The sequence below is a fragment of the Perna viridis genome, chromosome 8 (genome assembly GCF_037379345.1).
Source record: "Perna viridis isolate PV_CMFRI_1.1 ecotype Kerala chromosome 8, ASM3737934v1, whole genome shotgun sequence".
Taxonomy (NCBI): Eukaryota; Metazoa; Mollusca; class Bivalvia; order Mytilida; family Mytilidae; genus Perna; species Perna viridis.
This window is the reverse complement of record NC_142452.1, coordinates 46672836-46692228: the sequence shown is the minus strand read 5'-3', so window position 1 is coordinate 46692228 and position 19393 is coordinate 46672836. Positions and strand designations below refer to the sequence as shown.

The 19393-nt window shown below is 35.6% G+C and overlaps 1 protein-coding gene across 1 annotated transcript; it reads left to right on the top strand.

Annotated features, from left to right (window-relative positions):
* Window positions 1-6017: 6017 nt before the first annotated feature.
* On the top strand, window positions 6018-19271 carry LOC148610755 (uncharacterized). Its single transcript, XM_088596096.1, has 9 exons — window positions 6018-6106; window positions 8092-8213; window positions 10526-10893; window positions 12298-12351; window positions 12874-13000; window positions 14949-15064; window positions 17103-17175; window positions 17483-17904; window positions 18806-19271. Exons 1-9 carry the CDS (start codon window positions 6093-6095, stop codon window positions 18845-18847), a joined length of 1338 nt encoding a protein of 445 aa, XP_088452222.1. The 5' UTR covers window positions 6018-6092; the 3' UTR covers window positions 18848-19271.
* The last annotated feature ends 122 nt before the right edge of the window (window positions 19272-19393 follow it).

Below are 19393 nucleotides of genomic sequence, written 5' to 3'. Positions count from 1 at the left end.
ATGCAATGTAATCTAGTAGATAGTAAATGCAGGAAAATGCGCGAGGGCGCATGTTTTCGGTTCTCCTACGCCGTTGTATTACGATTGATTAATATATTCTATATAATAGCGATTTTCTTGTTTATCCTTCGTCAGATACGGGTACAATAGTGACCAAAACGTTGGACAGTCGAACAGATATACATGTACATGTAGTTGTAACCATATTGGCATTACATGGAAGAAAGTTTCGATCGGTCAATTTGGAGTTTATTTGACCTACAAGTTGTGCAAGGTGCATATCAAATCACTAAGTACGTGTATTGCACGTGCAGTCATTTAATTCACAACAGTAACGAAGCGATGCTAATGAAGATAAATCATCAACGTTTCGGGTAACTGACAGAGATTTTAGCAAATGGACAAGTCTTTCAGTTCAAATACTTATAGGGGGTGGGAGTGAGAAGTGCTCACAACACCTTACGGCTATGTACACAGACACGTTGTTTCATTGTTTATACATGTAGATGCTTATGCCTTTTGTTGTATTAACAAAGGATCATGAAAGAACACGAACAGATCAACTGGCGTTTGAATTGCTTTGACTTAATACACACGTAGAAAATACTTGTAGCACACAATGTTACACTTCGCAAGCTGTCACTGTATTCAAAGAACTTTAGAGCTAGACTTTTTTTTTGTAGAAATGAGTAAATAAATATGCTATTCTGACTACATGTATATGTGGGTAATAACATGAGGGGCAGGAATTTTTATTTTTTTTATTTTCTTACTTTGTATTATGAAATCTTTATTCAACTATCAAACTAAGAATCTTTTTGAAATATCTAGATGGCCCTTAAAAGGGCCGTATAAATATGTGGAAACTGACATCTGAGGTACATGTACATGTTCACAGTCCGGGAATTCTAGTCTGCGTCACAGCCGGTATGTTGACTCTCAAAGGCGTAACAAGTTGCTTTCATGGTGAGCTGTGGCAGCAATACTCTGGTATCGTATGTTCGGCTTGACTTTAGTCCCGGGCGATTTCTCCTGTATGATCCCGCTCCCGCTACCATTGGTTCTCGTCCAACTTGAAACTAAGAAGAATAGTCCGACTCGCCTTCACTCGTCGTGTCATGCTCATTCATACGATTTGGAAAGAAAAATGAAATTTCAATCCACTAAATGAATTTAAAACAGGTAAAAAGGAAAACATTTGGCCTTTCTTTCTTGAACAGTTTAGATCTTAAAAATCGCATTCAAACAAATTACAAAACATACTAGGACCAAGTTTTCTTTTTATAGGACGGATTGAACTAACATATTAAATGTTAGCCAACCGGCTTGGTTATATCATATTGAAGTAGCCAGTTGTAAACTGTACATATAGTCACAGAGGGGCTGTGATAGAAAGGTACTCACTTTTAAATAAAATTAACTGTCTTTGGTCAATTTACTTTGATGAAGAATGTCGTTCGGAGAATGGAAAAGGGGGAGGGTCATTACTAATATGATTACACAATATTTATGACATGATCAGTAAATTTGACTTCACGGTAGAATTGATTTTGAGCAAATGACAAAGACGCACGTACCTTTTTGAAAAAAAAAAAAAAAAAAAAAAAAACAGACAACGTCTTTCTTCTTTCTCCCTTACACGAAAACACTTTGTGTATTTTTTTATGAAATAAACAGAATTCTCACATCAAAACTCCGTTATCTGACATTTCCTTTTCGTGCACGTACATGTATGCAATGTAATCTAGTAGATAGTAAATGCAGGAAAATGCGCGAGGGCGCATGTTTTCGGTTCTCCTACGCCGTTGTATTACGATTGATTAATATATTCTATATAATAGCGATTTTCTTGTTTATCCTTCGTCAGATACGGGTACAATAGTGACCAAAACGTTGGACAGTCGAACAGATATACATGTACATGTAGTTGTAACCATATTGGCATTACATGGAAGAAAGTTTCGATCGGTCAATTTGGAGTTTATTTGACCTACAAGTTGTGCAAGGTGCATATCAAACCACTAAGTACGTGTATTGCACGTGCAGTCATTTAATTCACGACAGTAACGAAGCGATGCTAATGAAGATAAATCATCAACGTTTCGGGTAACTGACAGAGATTTTAGCAAATGGACAAGTCTTTCAGTTCAAATACTTATAGGGGGTGGGAGTGAGAAGTGCTCACAACACCTTACGGCTATGTACACAGACACGTTGTTTCATTGTTTATACATGTAGATGCTTATGCCTTTTGTTGTATTAACAAAGGATCATGAAAGAACACGAACAGATCAACTGGCGTTTGAATTGCTTTGAATTAATACACACGTAGAAAATACTTGTAGCACACAATGTTACACTTCGCAAGCTGTCACTGTATTCAAAGAACTTTAGAGCTAGACTTTTTTTTGTAGAAATGAGTAAATAAATATGCTATTCTGACTACATGTATATGTGGGTAATAACATGAGGGGCAGGGATTATTAATTTTTTTTATTTTCTTACTTTGTATTATGAAATCTTTATTCAACTATCAAACTAAGAATCTTTTTGAAATATCTAGATGGCCCTTAAAAGGGCCGTATAAATATGTGGAAACTGATATCTGAGGTACATGTACATGTTCACAGTCCGGGAATTCTAGTCTGCGTCACAGCCGGTATGTTGACTCTCAAAGGCAGAGATTTTTTATTTTTTTTATTTTCCTACTTAAATTATTGTAACTGATTTGCAAAAAAAAAAAAAAAAAAAAAACAAACAAATCTTATAACAAAAATCAATCATAATTTTATATTTATTTTTTATCTAAAGATTTGAAATGAAGTACAGTTTTATGAACTTTTTTAAAGCCTGTGAATGATTTATACAGATCCGTTTGTAGCATAAATTATTATTAACTAAAATTCCAAAAAATATAATTTATTGAATTCAAATATATTTCAGTAACATCTTTTAAATACTTAAAAAATGTTCAATCTTTTAAGTTAGAATTGGTGATTCAGTATATAATTATTTAGATCTTTTTATACCACAATATGTTAAATGAAAATTAGATTATAAAAATTCAAATATTCTTAAGCATATTAACGTTTTATGAAATATTCAACGTCAAATGTTTATTTGTTTCTAGATTTTCTAATTCCCCCTTTAAAGGACCCCAAGATAATAACTAAAACAACAATGTTACAGTATGTAATTTTAAGAAAGTTGACGTTCAGAGAACACACCTAAGGCAGAACATCGAAGAACTGAGAGGATGAATTATACACATATTAAGTAAGTACACAGTGCTGTATATCCAGTCAAAATGAAAACATTCACAAATCTACCTGCAGACATCCACAAACTTTTTTTTCGTTTTTGCCAGTACATGTATTTTTGGTAACGTCGAAATCGGCAAAATTTGACGTCTTTCTTGTATTGCGACATACATCGTTCAATAATTGCTACATGTAAAAAGAAGTGTGCTTATTTACTTTTTTACAGAAAATAACACACACGACATGTTTTATTATTTAATTATCCGATTCGATGTTAAGATTTCGTGCGTTTTGGTCAATTTAAATGATCAGACTACATCCTGATATGGTAAATAGTTTGGCATCAACCATTTAAAAATGATTTGAAGGAAATTTTATCCTATGAGAAAAATGTTAGGAATTATGAAAACAAATTTCGTGATGCGCTAAAAAAAAGTAAAACACCCTCACTAAAACAGATAGCCAACAAAACTACAAGCAAAAAAGTCAGTAGCAACCCCCCAACCCCCCGGCCGGGAAATCATATTGTGAAAGCGTATAAAGTGAATCTTCCCTATTCGGTTCTATATCTCTAATGTAGATGTATGTTGATATTTCCGAATACATGTATCCGTTTCGTAATTTCATAAGGTCTCTTGCTAAACATAAAACATTGCTAAAAATTTCGAGAAAACAAAACCTTGGCAAATCTCCCTCTTTCAGAAATTTTGAGAGCGAAATCTCCCGTGTTTATTATACGACAAAAAAAAACTTGCGGTCGTATAATGTCATGGCGCAGTCGTCGTCGTCGTCGTCTGGGAACACTTCGTTTCCGTGCGATAACTTCAGTTGTGGTTGACGAATTGTTCTGAAATGTTGATATGATTTTACCAACAACTAAGAAGACGATGAATACATTTTTAAGTATATGACGAAATCGACTCAACACCATTTGACTTTTTGAACAATTCGTTCGAATTTCGCATGGTGTGCGCGTGAATAAATAAAATATACAAATTTTAGATGTTGTGACAGTTTGGTTTGACACAGACAAATACCATCATTTTTAGAATATACTATCTGTAGCATATATACATGTAAAACTCAAAATTTCATAGTTAATAGTTCACTGAAAGCTAACGAAAAAAGCTTTTGATAAAGACTGGGTAGCACGCAACGTGTAGAAAACAGCGGGAAAAAACAACGTGACATCACAACATACATGCGTATTTATTATTATTAGACAATAAAACTCATTATTTTTTAGAATAAACATATTCTGAATATTTATACAGTCCTTTAAGCGTGAATTTACTTTGGTAAAAATACTATTCGTTGTTATATTTTACAATCGTGAGCAAGAAAGTAGCCAATGGCGAACGTCGAAAAAATTAAGATTTGTGACATAATTGAAATACGGACAAAAAGGCTATTAACAAAAAGACTGATTGAACATTTGATATATATTTTCATTGGTTTGTTTGTTTGTTTGGGGTTTAACGCCCGAGCAGCAATATTTCAGCTATATTCAGGCGATGAACATGAAGTGGATGATAAAATGAACATGAAATGATGATGAAATGAAAAATGGGATGGGACACACGGATCATGGGGGTCGAGAATTTTTTTATTGCCACTAGAAATAGGAAGAGGTGGGTAGGGTTGGGCAATTTAGCCTCCTGTGGCGGAGCCCTATGGTTCCTACTCCTGGAGACTACCACAGTAGGGTTCTTTAACGTGCGAAGAACGTGGCATTTTTCCAACACGTGCACCACTATGGTTTGCGATCAGGTTTTCCGTATTATAGCCTGACAACCCCAGCATGTAACACGACAGGGGTACCCCATTCCACCACCTGGGGCACACAACCCAGTTGCTTTGTGGGCAGAGCGCCTAGCCCCCGGCTAGGTTTCTGAGCACTATTTAGTCGCCTTATACGACAAACTTAGCGCTGCTGCAGGCCTATTCTTTTAACACCCGGACCTGCACGGGACTATTTTCATTGGGGTTATGTAATAAATTGCCAATATAGTTAATAAAAGTCCCGATTAAAAAAATCTGTTCGCATAGCTTGAAAATAAATGTCCAACATTTTGTCTTCAAATCGGTTTCTTTCCATTTTTGCAATGTCCACATCAAAGGGGAGATATTTGTGATATTGTAATACAGTTTGATCTTATCATTACGTCATGAAAAATATGACACCGTCTGCAGCACAAATTGCTCTTTCCAAAAAAGTTTGTTTTATCAAAATACGCCAAGAAACAACGTAGATATATTGGTGAAATGGGAAGCAAGCATTTTTAATGTCACCCGTCCACATATCAAAATGGACGTTCTTGTGATCGAATAATGCTTTCCCTCCACAACTATCAGCATCTTTCAAAGATTTATGATTGTAACCCTAAAACGACAATCATTTTCGAACATTTTAATATCTATATTGCCTTTGATAACTCCACATTCTAATAGCAATAATTCGGTTTTTGTAACAAGCCCCGGTTCAATTGCATGTGACACCAACAACGTAGGCAACGTCTTAGTAAATTTTGCCAAATTGACGTTACCCCCAACTCAACTTCTGACCTTTGAAGATTTGAGAAAATTACCCATTAGAGATTTATAATGAATCCCGGCCAGAAAATCAGACGATCTACATCAAATATGAAGGAAATCAATATGCAACAAAATACATTATGACTCCACCTACTGTACATTGTATAAATCGGAAATGAAAACATGCAAATTGTTTAAAATACTAAACTCCGCCCACATGTCCAAATCAGTCCACTAAGTTTTAACTGTTCGGATTGAATTACTAATGAGCATAACTCATAAAATGTAAACAACATAATGGGAGTCAAACGGTAAGATATATCTTCATAAATTCAAAACTTCCTAGTTCATGTACATGTATGTTAGAAGTCATTAGTATATCAATAATAGGCGCTGATCTAGTTATTTCGGAGAGGAGTTCAAACGATTAGGGTTTTTTTATGCTTTAAACATACTCGAAATTACTTATTCAATAATACCTATTCACAAATAAGGACTAAATCTCACCACCAATTTTCATCATACTATACTAAAGCATGTGCATCCTGAAACGTTTTTAGACAGAGAACACCCCATACGAAATGTTAATTGCATGTAATATCAAATCAAACACCTACCAAACTTACGCTGTGTATTTTTTCCAATCTGCAGAAGATATATTTCATTTGATACGCCCCGTGCAGGTCCGGGTGTTAAAAGAATAGGCCTGCAGCAGCGCTAAGTTTGTCGTAAAAGGCGACTAAATAGTGCTCAAAAACCTAGCCGGGGGCTAGGCGCTCTGCCCACAGAGCAACTGGGATGTGTGCCCCAGGTGATGGAATGGGGTAACCCTGGCGTGTTGCATGCTGGGGTTGTCAGGCTATAATATGGAAAACCTAACCGCAAACATTAGTGGTGCACCGTGTTGGGAAAGATGCTAAGTTCCTCGCACGGTAAAGAGCCCTGCTGTGGTATTCGATAGGAGTGGGAACCTTTGCGCTCCGCCACAGGAGGCTAAATTGCCCGACCTTACCCATCCCTCCCTTTTATCTTATGGCAATCAAGCTTTATCAACCCTATTATCCTTGTGTCCCTTTTTTCATTTCATCATCATCATTTCATGTTCATTTTATCACCCCTTTCATGATCATCGCCGGAATATAGCTGAAATACTGCTGCTCGGGCGTTACACTCCAATAATCAATCAATCAAGTCATTTGATACGGTCCACTCTTTTACGCATTTGAAATCACCTGTCGTATGCAAGTAACGATTGACCTTCTTTTTTATATGAATGTCAATTTGAAAAGAGTTCACATTTATCCTGTGGGAAACATCTCAAAACACTTCCTAACTTTGGTTAATTCTCTACAGAATAGATAAAAAGACGTAGAAAAATCACGTTACGGTTATAACATTCTAAAACAAAAACAGTTTAAGGGGGTGGATCCATGATTTTAGATTGGGGGGGGGGGCACACAGTTAATATTTTTAGGTTAATTTTTTTAAATATTCTTCTAGAGTGGGTGCAGTGTACATTTGTATATATCTTGTGGTAAAATTAGCGAGAAATTAAAGTTTCAACCTAAAACCGCCTAAATCTACCCAACAACCCATGCATTGCAAATTTTAGGGGGCGCACGCCAGCCACGCTCCGCCTGAATGCGCCCCTGTTTTTTTTATTATTTATTTTAATGATGTCTTCCATCATTCCCAAGTGCACATGCCTGAAGGAAAATGAGGTGAAATAAAGCCCATGCTTGTCGTAAACAGGCATTCATGTGTCTCTATTCTGGACTCGAAATTCTCACAATATAACGACGGGTAACTCCCCATGTATAATAACTTTTTTATTGTGACTAACCCTTGCCATGATTTAGCCACCTCACAGCATTTTTTTTCAAAAATGATCCCAGCCCTCCTGTTTTAAAATATCTGGTGCCTAAGTTGTCACTTTTCTTCTTATTTTACCCGCCTACCACATCACTGACAAAATACGCACACAAATGAGCCAAGTTGAAAAGATTAATTTAGAAATAGACTGTCCAGATTTATCCCGAGTCCTCGTTTTCTCATGTACCTCGATCTAGCATTCATTAAGTAGCAGATTGGGAAACTCCAGGTAGAAATGTACGCACACACAACTTTGAAATACACATAATGGCTTTGTTCATTCAAATCGCCCGTCAGTCAGTGCGTAATATAAAATTAACATTTGGTTTTCAAAATGCAAATTTGATCGAAGCCCTCTTTTCCGTAAAGGTAATTATTCGTTCCCTGTGAATGGATTTACAACTCACTTTTGTCAACATTGCAGGGTTAGAGAGAGCATATTAGCTGTGTTAAACAGTTACCCCTTTACCATATTACTGGCTATCTTGATTGCTGTAGAATGTCTGGATCTCGTTTCTGAAGTTATGATAGAACACGAAATTACAGGTAATTTTTGTAATATTTTGGCCCGAACCTACAATACTACGGAAGCGTATTAGCGTTAGCTAAACTTTTTTTAAATTTGCGTTATATGTATCATGGAGACCTTTTCCACAGAAGATAAATTGGAATCGTGTCGATTCTGATAACAAAATACAGCGAAATCTAGGAAAAGCTAGTATTACACATCTTTGTAAAAATTAGGCAAAATGAGAAAAATCTTAAACATGCCTATCAAAAACCCATCGATCTGGCATAATATATGTTCATTCAGATAGCCTTTTATGTTGAGGTGACTACTACAAGTATGTGATCTCTGCATCATTGGATATTTTCCATACGAATGTAAGAAAATGGAGTTTTTTTTCATAGAGTTATATGCCACTAAAAGTTTCATTTGCAGTAAATTTCAGTGAAGTTATACATGTCATTTTTTCCATGTACCAAGTCAGGACCTTTATGGTACCAGCTACTCTGGTGATTATTTTTATTTTGGATTTGACTTGATTATGGATCGGATTTATGTTCAGTAATTTTGTTGTTACCCTTATTTGTAAAGTATAATATCTTTATTCCTTGATTCTGGTCAAAGACACAGCACCTCGATTGGTATGGCGAGAAGGATGCCTTGCTACATGTATGTTTGAACTTTTTAACGTGATGTTTGGGTAATACATCCCTAAACATATAAAAATATCGGCACGGGGCAGGTCGTACATGCCACAGCACCCTTGTTGGCACGGGGCAGGTCGTACATGCCACAGCACCCTTGTCGGCACGGGGCAGGTCGTACATGCCACAGCACCCTTGATTCTGGTAATATCGGCACGGGGCAGGTCGTACATGCCACAGCACCCTTGATTCTGGTAATATCGGCACGGGGCAGGTCGTACATGCCACAGCACCCTTGTCGGCACGGGGCAGGTCGTACATGCCACAGCACCCTTGATTCTGGTAATACATATTGTCATTATATGCATGTATTATTATGTCAAAATTGTAATTCACCCGTTGTCTGATTCTAACAGAGACTGATACTAAACCTTTAAAACATTGTTTTCTGTGTGTGAAGATTAATATCAGAATACAATAACATCAAGACCTGTGATTTGTTTTTGTCTACTATACTTCTATTCCCCATACTCAGTTAAAATCCCAACTCAAAAACATTATACATCGTTGTTACTTCTGAAAAGACGTTACACCTAGATACAGATAAGTAGTTCTTGGTTGAGATTCCTCATACTTTGTAAAATATATTCTAAATCATCTTCTAAGTATACTGAAGAAGATGTTTTCAAAATGCTGGCATTACTTATCGACAACATATTTGTCCCATGTGGTGGACGAGTGTTTAAAAAAAACGATCGGCATTCCAATGGAAACAAATTATGCTCCTCTACTCGCCAAACTATCCCTTCACTCTGATGAGGCTGACTTTATGGCTAATCTGATTCAAAAGAAGGAACTTTGTTTAGCCTTCGATGTTAGTTTCTGTTATATGATGACATTTAATCGTTTAACAATCCCATAGTTTCGGAAATTTAATACATCACATCTACCCCATAGAACTTTAGATAAAGGACACTACAGACACTGCGAAGTCAGCCTCATATCTTGACCTACATTTAGAGACCGATGGTAAAGGGAAACTATTGACCGAACTGATATATACAACAAACGCGATGACTTTTCATTTCATATTGTAAACTTATCTTCTATCTGTGTCAACAAGCCCTCATCACCTGCGCATGGAGTTTTCAGATCACAGCTCATACGTTATGCCAGAACTTGCCTTAACTATGCAGACTTTTTACTGCGCTAGACTCCTTACAGTTAGGCCTTTGATACAGGGTTTTGCTGCTACAGAATTGAAGTCATCACTACAGAAGTTTTATGGTTGTCATCATGAACTCGTGGATCGTTACGGTGTATCCATCTGCACCATGAGAACCGATCTGCTAACCCTATCAAAAGTTTTCTTCTCCATTTTGTCACACCGGACTTGACCTTTCATGAGGAACTCGGCGGGAAAGTCAGAGTTGGCTAACCCTACCAGTGCATCTGGTCCATGTTCCCAGTTTTCGGTGGAGTCCGACTTTCTCATTTACTTTTGTTTCTTTGTACGTGTTATTTTGGTTATTTCATGTTCTTTATTGTGTGTGTATGTGTGTGTTTCCATGTCTAGTCGTTACCCCTGGGTTGCATTCATTTGATTTCCGCTAGAATCTTGGTCCCCTGATTACTCTTTGCATCTACTGACGAAAAGGATCATAATTTGATACTTAGAAATGCATTTTATATTTTTATATATTAAGAAACAATGGTGGAAGATAATTTAAGGATCCGAAACTTCGTCATGAAACTGAAGACGTCATCTGTCTCACGAAGTGCCAGAATCATCATTGATCACATTTTGATCGTCAGTAATAACATTATGAACGTTTACAATGTTCGAGATGTTTCCATCCCTTGTAATAATTTTACCCAGACAACCCTTACGCACCAGCCTAGTTTTACTCTGAACTTCTCAAACGATCAGCTTGGCATCTACTGCGGAATACCCGGAAATAGAGGACACTTGGATCTGACAACTTTGTCACAGAGAACTGACCTCAACCTTCAGAATATAGGTCTTGGTGTCAGAATATTTGGACTGATCAATATTACCTTTATGGCTTGTGAGGTATTTCATTTAAAAACATGATAGAACCTTTTGTAGATAGGGAATTTATTCCATTTCTGACGGGTTCAAAAGATATTTAAATATTTTCCGAAAAGGCATGCACGTGTATTACATGTACATGCAATATTTATTTCTCTAGAAAAACATGTAAGGCATACACTGAGAAATACATTCACCAATAAGTCAAAGATTTCAAAATAGAATAAAACGTATTACCAAGAATAGGATACATATACAGGTCACAAAATGTAAGATTTAAATTGGTAACGAAATAGTTTTATTTCTTTGTTTTTATTCTATGAGTATATCAGAAATTCATACCCAAATGTTAGCGCATAAATTTGATTAGAGTGAGAACACTGATGGTGGTAAAATTTATACTATGAAGTTTTTAAAGCCCAATGAAACTACACCGACCAAGGATGTAAAGGTGGAATGCATGCTGACTTGAGCTAGCACATTAACAACCCAGCTCAGTTAAATGCTGTCTGCATGTTGGTTAATCTGGTTCCCTGGTCAATATCATAAGCGACCATAGGATCGCTAAAATATAGACCCGTGTCACCAGCGACGGATATGCACAATATACGAGTAAATTGCCGCTTATGGAATAAAGTAAAAACCCAGATGAAATTATCTAAATTAACTTATTTATCGTGCATTTGTATCGAAAGGTAATCTATGCAATTTGGAAGAAATATTTAAACGTTGCTTTTACAAATTTGAATATTAGAACGTATAAAATAAATAAAATAACGTCATATCAACTCGGCCAATCAAAAGACAGAAGACGTCACTGGTGACCCGGGGTTATATTTGAGAGAAACTTTTGGAACGAAAATATTACCCGGGCTGCCAGGTTACATGTTGGTTTGATCAAACTTTTTCGCACTGAAATGTATGAAATATAATTATGCTAAAGGACGGCTAACTACCATCACTAATCCATAAATGAATTGGTAACAGATTATTCTACATTGCACAAACAAACCCTATTCATCATTATATAGATAGCCGTGTTTTATCGAATGTTCCCAGTGAAATAAATTTCCATAATTCACACTGTGAAATGAATTTGGTAATTTCACTCTCGGACTTTCTCCTGTCAAAACGTCACCACTTTGAAATAAATTCGACGTTCACAAAATTTGAAATTTGTGTTGAAAGTGGCATCGAATAATCGAGGAACTCTACATAATAGATAGGATAATAAATAATTCGTGAATAATCAAAATATTGTCACTCGTGCCAAGAAACCATGAAAATTTAACTCGTGCACGGAACAAGTTCCGCACACTCGTTAAATCTAGGCGTTCTCCGGCACTCGTGATAAAATTTGGGTTATTCGCTCTTAGTGACTTTACCAATTAATTATCATATTATGATTATATACTTTTATTCCAGACGTTACTGAGAATACTCTGTACGGGAAAGAAATTTTTCAGACGAAAACTCGATGTAAGTCATTAATATTTGACATTTTACCATAAAGATATTTTAAGCCTAGATATCCGATGTGACTTAAGCTTATTAGTAATTTAGTATTTTTGCTTGTACATAATTAAAAAAAAATATTGATGTTCTTTCATATCTGGTAAAATATTGATGTTCTATTTCCAGTTTTCTTTTTTCTTTGTACGTTTTTGTTTTGTATTGTTTTGTTTGTTTGTTTGTTTGTGTTTGTTTGTTTTTGTTTCGTTTCGTTTTGTTTTTGTTTTTTTATTTGTTTGTTTGTTTTTGTTTGTTTTGTTTTTGTTGTTTTTGTTTTGTTTTGTTTTTTTTAGGGGGGGGTTGTTGTGTTGTGTTGTTTGTTTGTTTGGGGGCGGTGTTTCGATGAAAATATGATATTGTAATTCTTGGGATATAATGTTTAGGAGTGGGGAAACATGTCCATGCCTACCTATCTGCCCTTCATGGTCTACCAATGAAAGAGAAAACAGATAATGCAATAATGTTGGCCTTGTTTATTTATCTTCGTAGATTTTCGACGCCTTCGTGGTATTTACCTCATTTATTCTTGATTACTCCTTTTACTCGGAAGAATTCACGACCTCCTCTATTATCATAATGTTGCTGCTGCCATGGAGAATCCTGCGTATTGTTAACAGTAAGTAAAAAAACAGCTTCACTCTTCAACGTCCTACGCCCTCGACTCCTTTAGGAGGTAGACTTAGGGTAAGGGTCAAAACTCTTACAAATCATTGGAACGTTTGTGTAAAGCATTTTACATCAGTCTCATCAAAGCATCAAAGTATCTTTGATTTCATTCTATTTCAAATGAAAGTTTGATAAGCTTCAGTGAAATTGAATAAGATGCATACATTTGTACATGTTACTCTATCCAAGGTCTACCTCCTTAAACCAAACCAAAGTTTATGTAATATGTTTGATAATTCAAAATTCGCTTGTTATTTTTTGTCCTGCTTCATTAAATTTAAAACAAAGTTTTATTCTTGTTTATACTCCGTGCAGGTCCGGGTGTCAAAAGAATAGGCCTGCAGCAGCGCTAAGCTTGTCATAAGAGGCGACTAAATAGAGCTCAAAAACCTAGCCGGGGGCTAGGCGCTCTGCCCACAGAACAACTGGGTTGTGTGCCCCAGGTGATGGAATGGGGTACCCCTGGCGTGTTACATGCTGGGGTTGTCAGACTATATTACGGAAAAGCTTACCGCAAACCATAGTGGTGCACCGTGTTGGGAAAGATGCCACGTTCCTCGCACGTTAAAGAACCCTACTGTGGTATTCGATACGTGTACATGTTGTAGGAACCTTTGCGCTCCGCCGCAAGAGGCTAAATTGCCCGACCCTACCCATCCCTCACTATTTTTAGTGGCAATCAAAATTTGTCGACCCTGTTGTCCTTGTGTTCCATCCCACTAATACGTAAGTCGAAAATTATGGAAGAATATCTTATTTCACGAGACATTTGATGTACATTGTAGAAAACACAAAATTACCTTGATTGAACTAAAAACCGGAAGTGAAATTAAAGGTTAAAACTAGAAGCAAGGAGGAATCAGGGAAAATAGGAACCTGGAGTGATATACAGTCACACAGAATGAGAACACAATACTAAATTCACTGATTATTTATATGAAATAAATTGTCTATTTATTTTCAAGTGTCAGTCCCTGTAAGAATCAGGCAGTAGGTGAAACATGGTATGAAAAAAAAAACCATCATTTTGATAATGTTATTTGACTAGCTGCACCATCAGAGGGAAGTAGGCAAGATTTTCCATATCATGCTGGACCATTGAGTTACAGTTTATTGAAATACACTGAAAATGAACATTTCAAGGGTAGATAACTCTGTCAAAAACCTCATTTTCTAAGATTCTATCGAGAAAATTCTGAGCAAATCCAATGATGCAGAGAATTATAGTCTTTTCTAATAGAGAAAGCATTCTTGAGTGATATTACATTGTCAGATTGGTGGGATTTTGACATACATGTTTCTGATTTGTTCCCATTTTGTCTGATTCTTACAAACACTTACACTTAAATAAAATTAACTAAGTACGGTGATAGTTAGATATCTGTGTAACACTATGGAAGGCCGGGTTGGTGTCATTGTGTTACAAATGTATTATACCCATGCTTCGAAGAAGAGGGGTTATACCGTTTTAGCTCTGTCCGTCATTCCGCCCGTAACTTGAAATTTCATAACATTTTTCTCAGGAACTACTGATCATAGCCACTTAATATCTGGTGTGCAGCCTCAGCTATTGGGCCTATGCTGCGTTTACGGATTTCGATCCTGGTGGACAACCATTTCCTGTTTTCCGACAGGACCGAAGAATACATTTTGGGGGTAAAGCCGGGGTATAATCAGTGAGTAGTACATGTAGCTCACAGATCCATTGTTTTACTCATTATTAAAACATACCTGATTTATCAAAATTTTTTAAGAAGTTTAATGACGAGTTAGCAAAGTCTTCATAAGGAGTAACGAAGTCGTTATATCGACCTAAATACAAAAGAACACATCATGACACTGACGGGCTTCCGTATAGCGCAGACCTGAAAATGAATCTTTTTTTTATTACATATCAGGTTTAATTCTCGCAATAAATGCTAAACACACACTACAAGTGAAAACTCTGAAACAGGAAAGAAATACCTTTGAGGACAAATCGTTGACACTGACAGCCGATCTTAAAGAGTGTAAGGTATGCATTAGAGTTAATATAAAAGGACTGGGCGGTCGAAACATGCTAAGACATTTCACTTATATTGCATCTTGTGGACTTTCTTACCGTTTTTCAATAATATTGATAATCATCCATGTTCAATCAAACCCTCTCAGTTTTAGTGTGATTAATCTTGTTTTTTTTATTAAGGTTCTTTAGGCCAAAAGGAAAAATGTCTGTTTTGGGCTTCATATCTTAAAAATTAGTAGGTAGGGGTTTCTGTTAACCATGTTTACTTTAAGCTTGAGTTAACGAGGAATCATTCTAGCGGTGCTTCTGCTAAAATGTCCAAAAAGTGTTGATACAAATACTAGGATATACACTAAAAACTGTAGTAGGTACCTAGAAGGGCAACCATAAACACACATATTTTTTTTATTTGGCCCTTTTGTTGTATGATTTATTCTAGAGTTTTTTCGTACATGTATGTCTCTTTAGTGGAACGCCACCGATTGGTTGTTTTAGCAAAGATGTCAGTTTTAAAAATGAAACAGAGATCCAGTTTAATTTAATTTTACGCATACAAGAAAATAAAAAATAACTTCACTCTGAAAACCAGTGAACACAGTAATTCAATAACAATTATCCACAAAATGCTCATACTAAACGTATGAATTTCTTTTGGTATAATTTGTTAAAAACTAAGGATAATTACAAAATTTCCGAATAGAGCAATAATAATAAGAAATAGTCAAAAGGAAATTTAAAGTCCGTATAAAACTTGCAATGTCAGGGTAAAAACCGGAAAGTTGGGCCCACTGGAATGGTCCTGACTTAGTACAGGCATTTCAAAATGAAAGGGGGGGGTAACCAGGTTTTATAGTGCGCCAGACCTTCCGCTTCCATTATTTCCGGTATATTTCAACACAAATGGGCAGCGTAGAATTGCCACCAGTCAAAACAGTGTAGAAGAAAATTGTGATATTCAAAAGAGACTAGTGTAAAAACTAATAAACAATAAATATGTGAAAATAAAAAAGACTAAATACAATAAAAAATATTGCTCGATGTAGCAAATTTTTGCTTTGAAGTGGTCAAATAAGTAGGAATATTTTGTCTAAAAGAATTACCATTCTTGCACTTAGGTATCACTCCAGATAAGAATCATGCAAAATGTTATCTATGGTTGGAGAACCTACATATTTTTATTTTTTTGATATATTGTTTAAAATATCATAGTAAATAGAAAGTTGCATATGGCTTTTCATATAACCATTGTTCATAGGAGACAAAAATTTTATAGAATGTACTGTAGGATTCAAAATTAAGGGAGATAACTCTGTAAATGACACTAAAATTCAATAGAAACTATTGGATTTTCCATGTGGATAATGTCATAAGAGCAGGCAGGTTGGAATGAACAATTAAACATTTCATCATATACTATTAGAAATTAAAGCAACTTAATACCAAAAATAAAAATATGTTGCCTTTTTTAAGGTGTATCACAGTTTACAGAATTTGCATGAAATTTATCTGGAGTGCTTCTTAAATCCTACAACAAATACAAATACAAAATGCTTTATTTAACATCGATATTTTAAAAACAATACAACACAAGCTCTTGAGAGCTTTTAAAATCGCCATAAAAAATCATCCTTTGTGAACATCCTTTGTGAATGGTTTTTTGGACAGGTTGTAAATTTATCGTTGGGCAAAGTTGCAATAGATTTAACTTCACGAAATCAGATTTTCATGCCTCCAAAAACGACTGTATTTACGAATGGTACGCCTTTGAGCCTGCACCTTTGACCTAGGCCATTTGTCACCACACGATGATAAGCCAGCATGGTTTTGTCATTAACCAACAAAACAAGTACAAAATTATTTTGAATTCAAATTTTTATTGCCATATAAAAAAAATTGATTTTGTGATAAACATGTAAAATTAACGAAACAAAAAGTATATATAATTTTCCTGTTCTTTTGATATTGTATTTTGCCGTACTACATAAGTGTCCCAAAAGTACATTCAGACACATTGTCATGTCTAATAGTTAACTTGTTTCTAACACAGTATTTCGCAGAAAAGCTAGAGAAGCTTTGTCGGCAAAAAGGGGCAACAGAACAGGAGGTCAAAATGTGTAAAAGTAAGATAATTATATAAGGTTTTAAAACGAATCCATAATCGATCCGCATGAAAAAAAAACAACTTTTAAGTTGGATACCATTTTTACGCAGAGAAATATTGATGACTAAAAAGTTAAAAAAAATTGAACCAAGTCTGATGAGATGTATGCTTCTAGAAGCTCAAAAACCTACAGGGTGCACGGCAAGTTAAAACAGTTCGAATCGATTTCTCACCCTTTAAATCTCGAAATATCAGCTGTAAATATCTATAAGAAACAACAGATAAATAGTCAATGAAAACCTGTTTAATTTGTTGATTTATTGCAGACGAGAAAAGAGCACCAATGGCTTTAGCCGCCATCAGTACACTTGCTTCAATGATGTTGATGGGAACGCCGTTAGCAAGGAACAAGAGGGCTAGCATGATTTCTTTAGCCAAGAGCAATGTAACGGACGAAAACAAAAACGAGAGTGAAGAAACACCGAAGCAGGGAAATTTGTGTACACCCCGATTAGCTACTGACGGAAGAAGATCCATATCCACTCCGAACTTAATGCGGAATTTGTCTATTCCAAATTCCTCCGCTCCGTTCATTTTGCCAACAGCAAGTTTCTACACCCCGTTGTATATAATGACACCTGTGCATTCAACTCAGCATATGTTTTTCCCTGAAAATTTTGATCTCCAATCCGCTCGACGAAGTCTGTCTGCAGCAGCAGTCCGTACACCCATGGATTTATTTGATAGCGTAAGCTCTACTTATTTGCTTATTTAGCGCATAATTTGGGGAAAATGAGCAAACACTACCGGTATGGCCTGAAACCCTGCCTTTTCAAAATGTCTGGATCCGCACCTGTAATACACCCCACGTCTATATCTTTCCATGAACACCAAAGAATTGAAAGTTTACGATAACTGCAAACGCTCTGAAAATCAAAAGGCCTGGTGTGCCCAATTTTAAAACAATATCTGCACCGAAAGATGTGTAGCACGAGGAAGGGTAAAGGGCTTAAGGACTAGAAATTGTCGATTTTCATAACAAGTATAAAGTTGAATTGGTTTCTTGAATTCATGCAAATAAAAATAAACAAAACACGATTTCCATGTAGTAAAAATATTTCCTTAGTGTTTTATCTATTTACGGAAACGTCTCAGAAGATAAACTCTGAAGGCGGATTGCGGTAAACGATAAAATCATGAAAAGCAGATATTGATACAAACACTGCTCGAGTCAAAAGTAGTTCGAAATAAAACCTCATTTTGTTCCTGCTATAGCGAATAAAACTGTGGACTTCACGAGATGAAGTTTTTTTACATAGTAAATTAGACATTTGACAAGAAAACCTTTTATTAGACATAGATTCAAATATAAACAACTCGTACAAGTCACTGGAACGTTTGTATTAAGCATTTTACATCAAGCTCATGTAAACATCAAAGTAACTTGGACTGATGTCATTCATGAAAGCTTTATAGGCTTTGGATGATTAGTAAGAGTTGTTACCCTTACCCTAGGTCTACCTCCGTTATTATAATGTGTTACACGTACAAAGAGAGTGGTACTGTTAAAAGGTACCAAACAGTTCAGTTTTTTAAAAGTAAAAGTTGTATTCCCAGTGATATAAACCTGTATTTTTTTCTCCTTTCAGGGCGGTGAAATACCGGAAATTCTGGTTACATCCCCAAGGTAGTACATGTACTATGGGAAAATGAATATTCTCGGTTCGTTTGAATTACATGTAGATGTTTGAAATGATTCCTAAGAAACCTCGACAATATCATATCTGACTTCTTAACTACGAAAAACTAGAGTGTTGAAAAAACAAATACAATGTACGTATATGTAGCGTTGAACAATTAAAGTGGATACCAACATACAAATGTCTGTATGCGAATGCAATTATTTAGAACTGACTCAATCCTGTTAAAAACGTATCAAATAGAAAGGAAAAAATCATAGAATGCGCTGTAGAATTATTTATGTTTTGATAATTTTATAAATATGTTTTCTATAGTGATATTTCATTTATTTGTTTTACAATGTAGCTTTGTATATAATTGTAATTGTTCATATTTTAAGACTTGTTTGTGTTTTCATACATATCATTTTAGGGATGATCCAGTCAAAATCAGAACATGATATTTATTCAAACTTGGGTATAAGTCAGGTGAGCTAGACTTGAATGTCTCAATTTGTCCAAACACAGTAATGAATTAATCCAACTAAAACCCATCAG

Coding starts and splice junctions, on each gene's coding strand:
- LOC148610755 (XM_088596096.1), top strand. Junction 10,894..12,297: donor TTACCTTTATGGCTTGTGAG/GTATTTCATTTA, acceptor CTTTTATTCCAG/ACGTTACTGAGAATACTCTG. Junction 17,176..17,482: donor GGAGGTCAAAATGTGTAAAA/GTAAGATAATTA, acceptor GATTTATTGCAG/ACGAGAAAAGAGCACCAATG.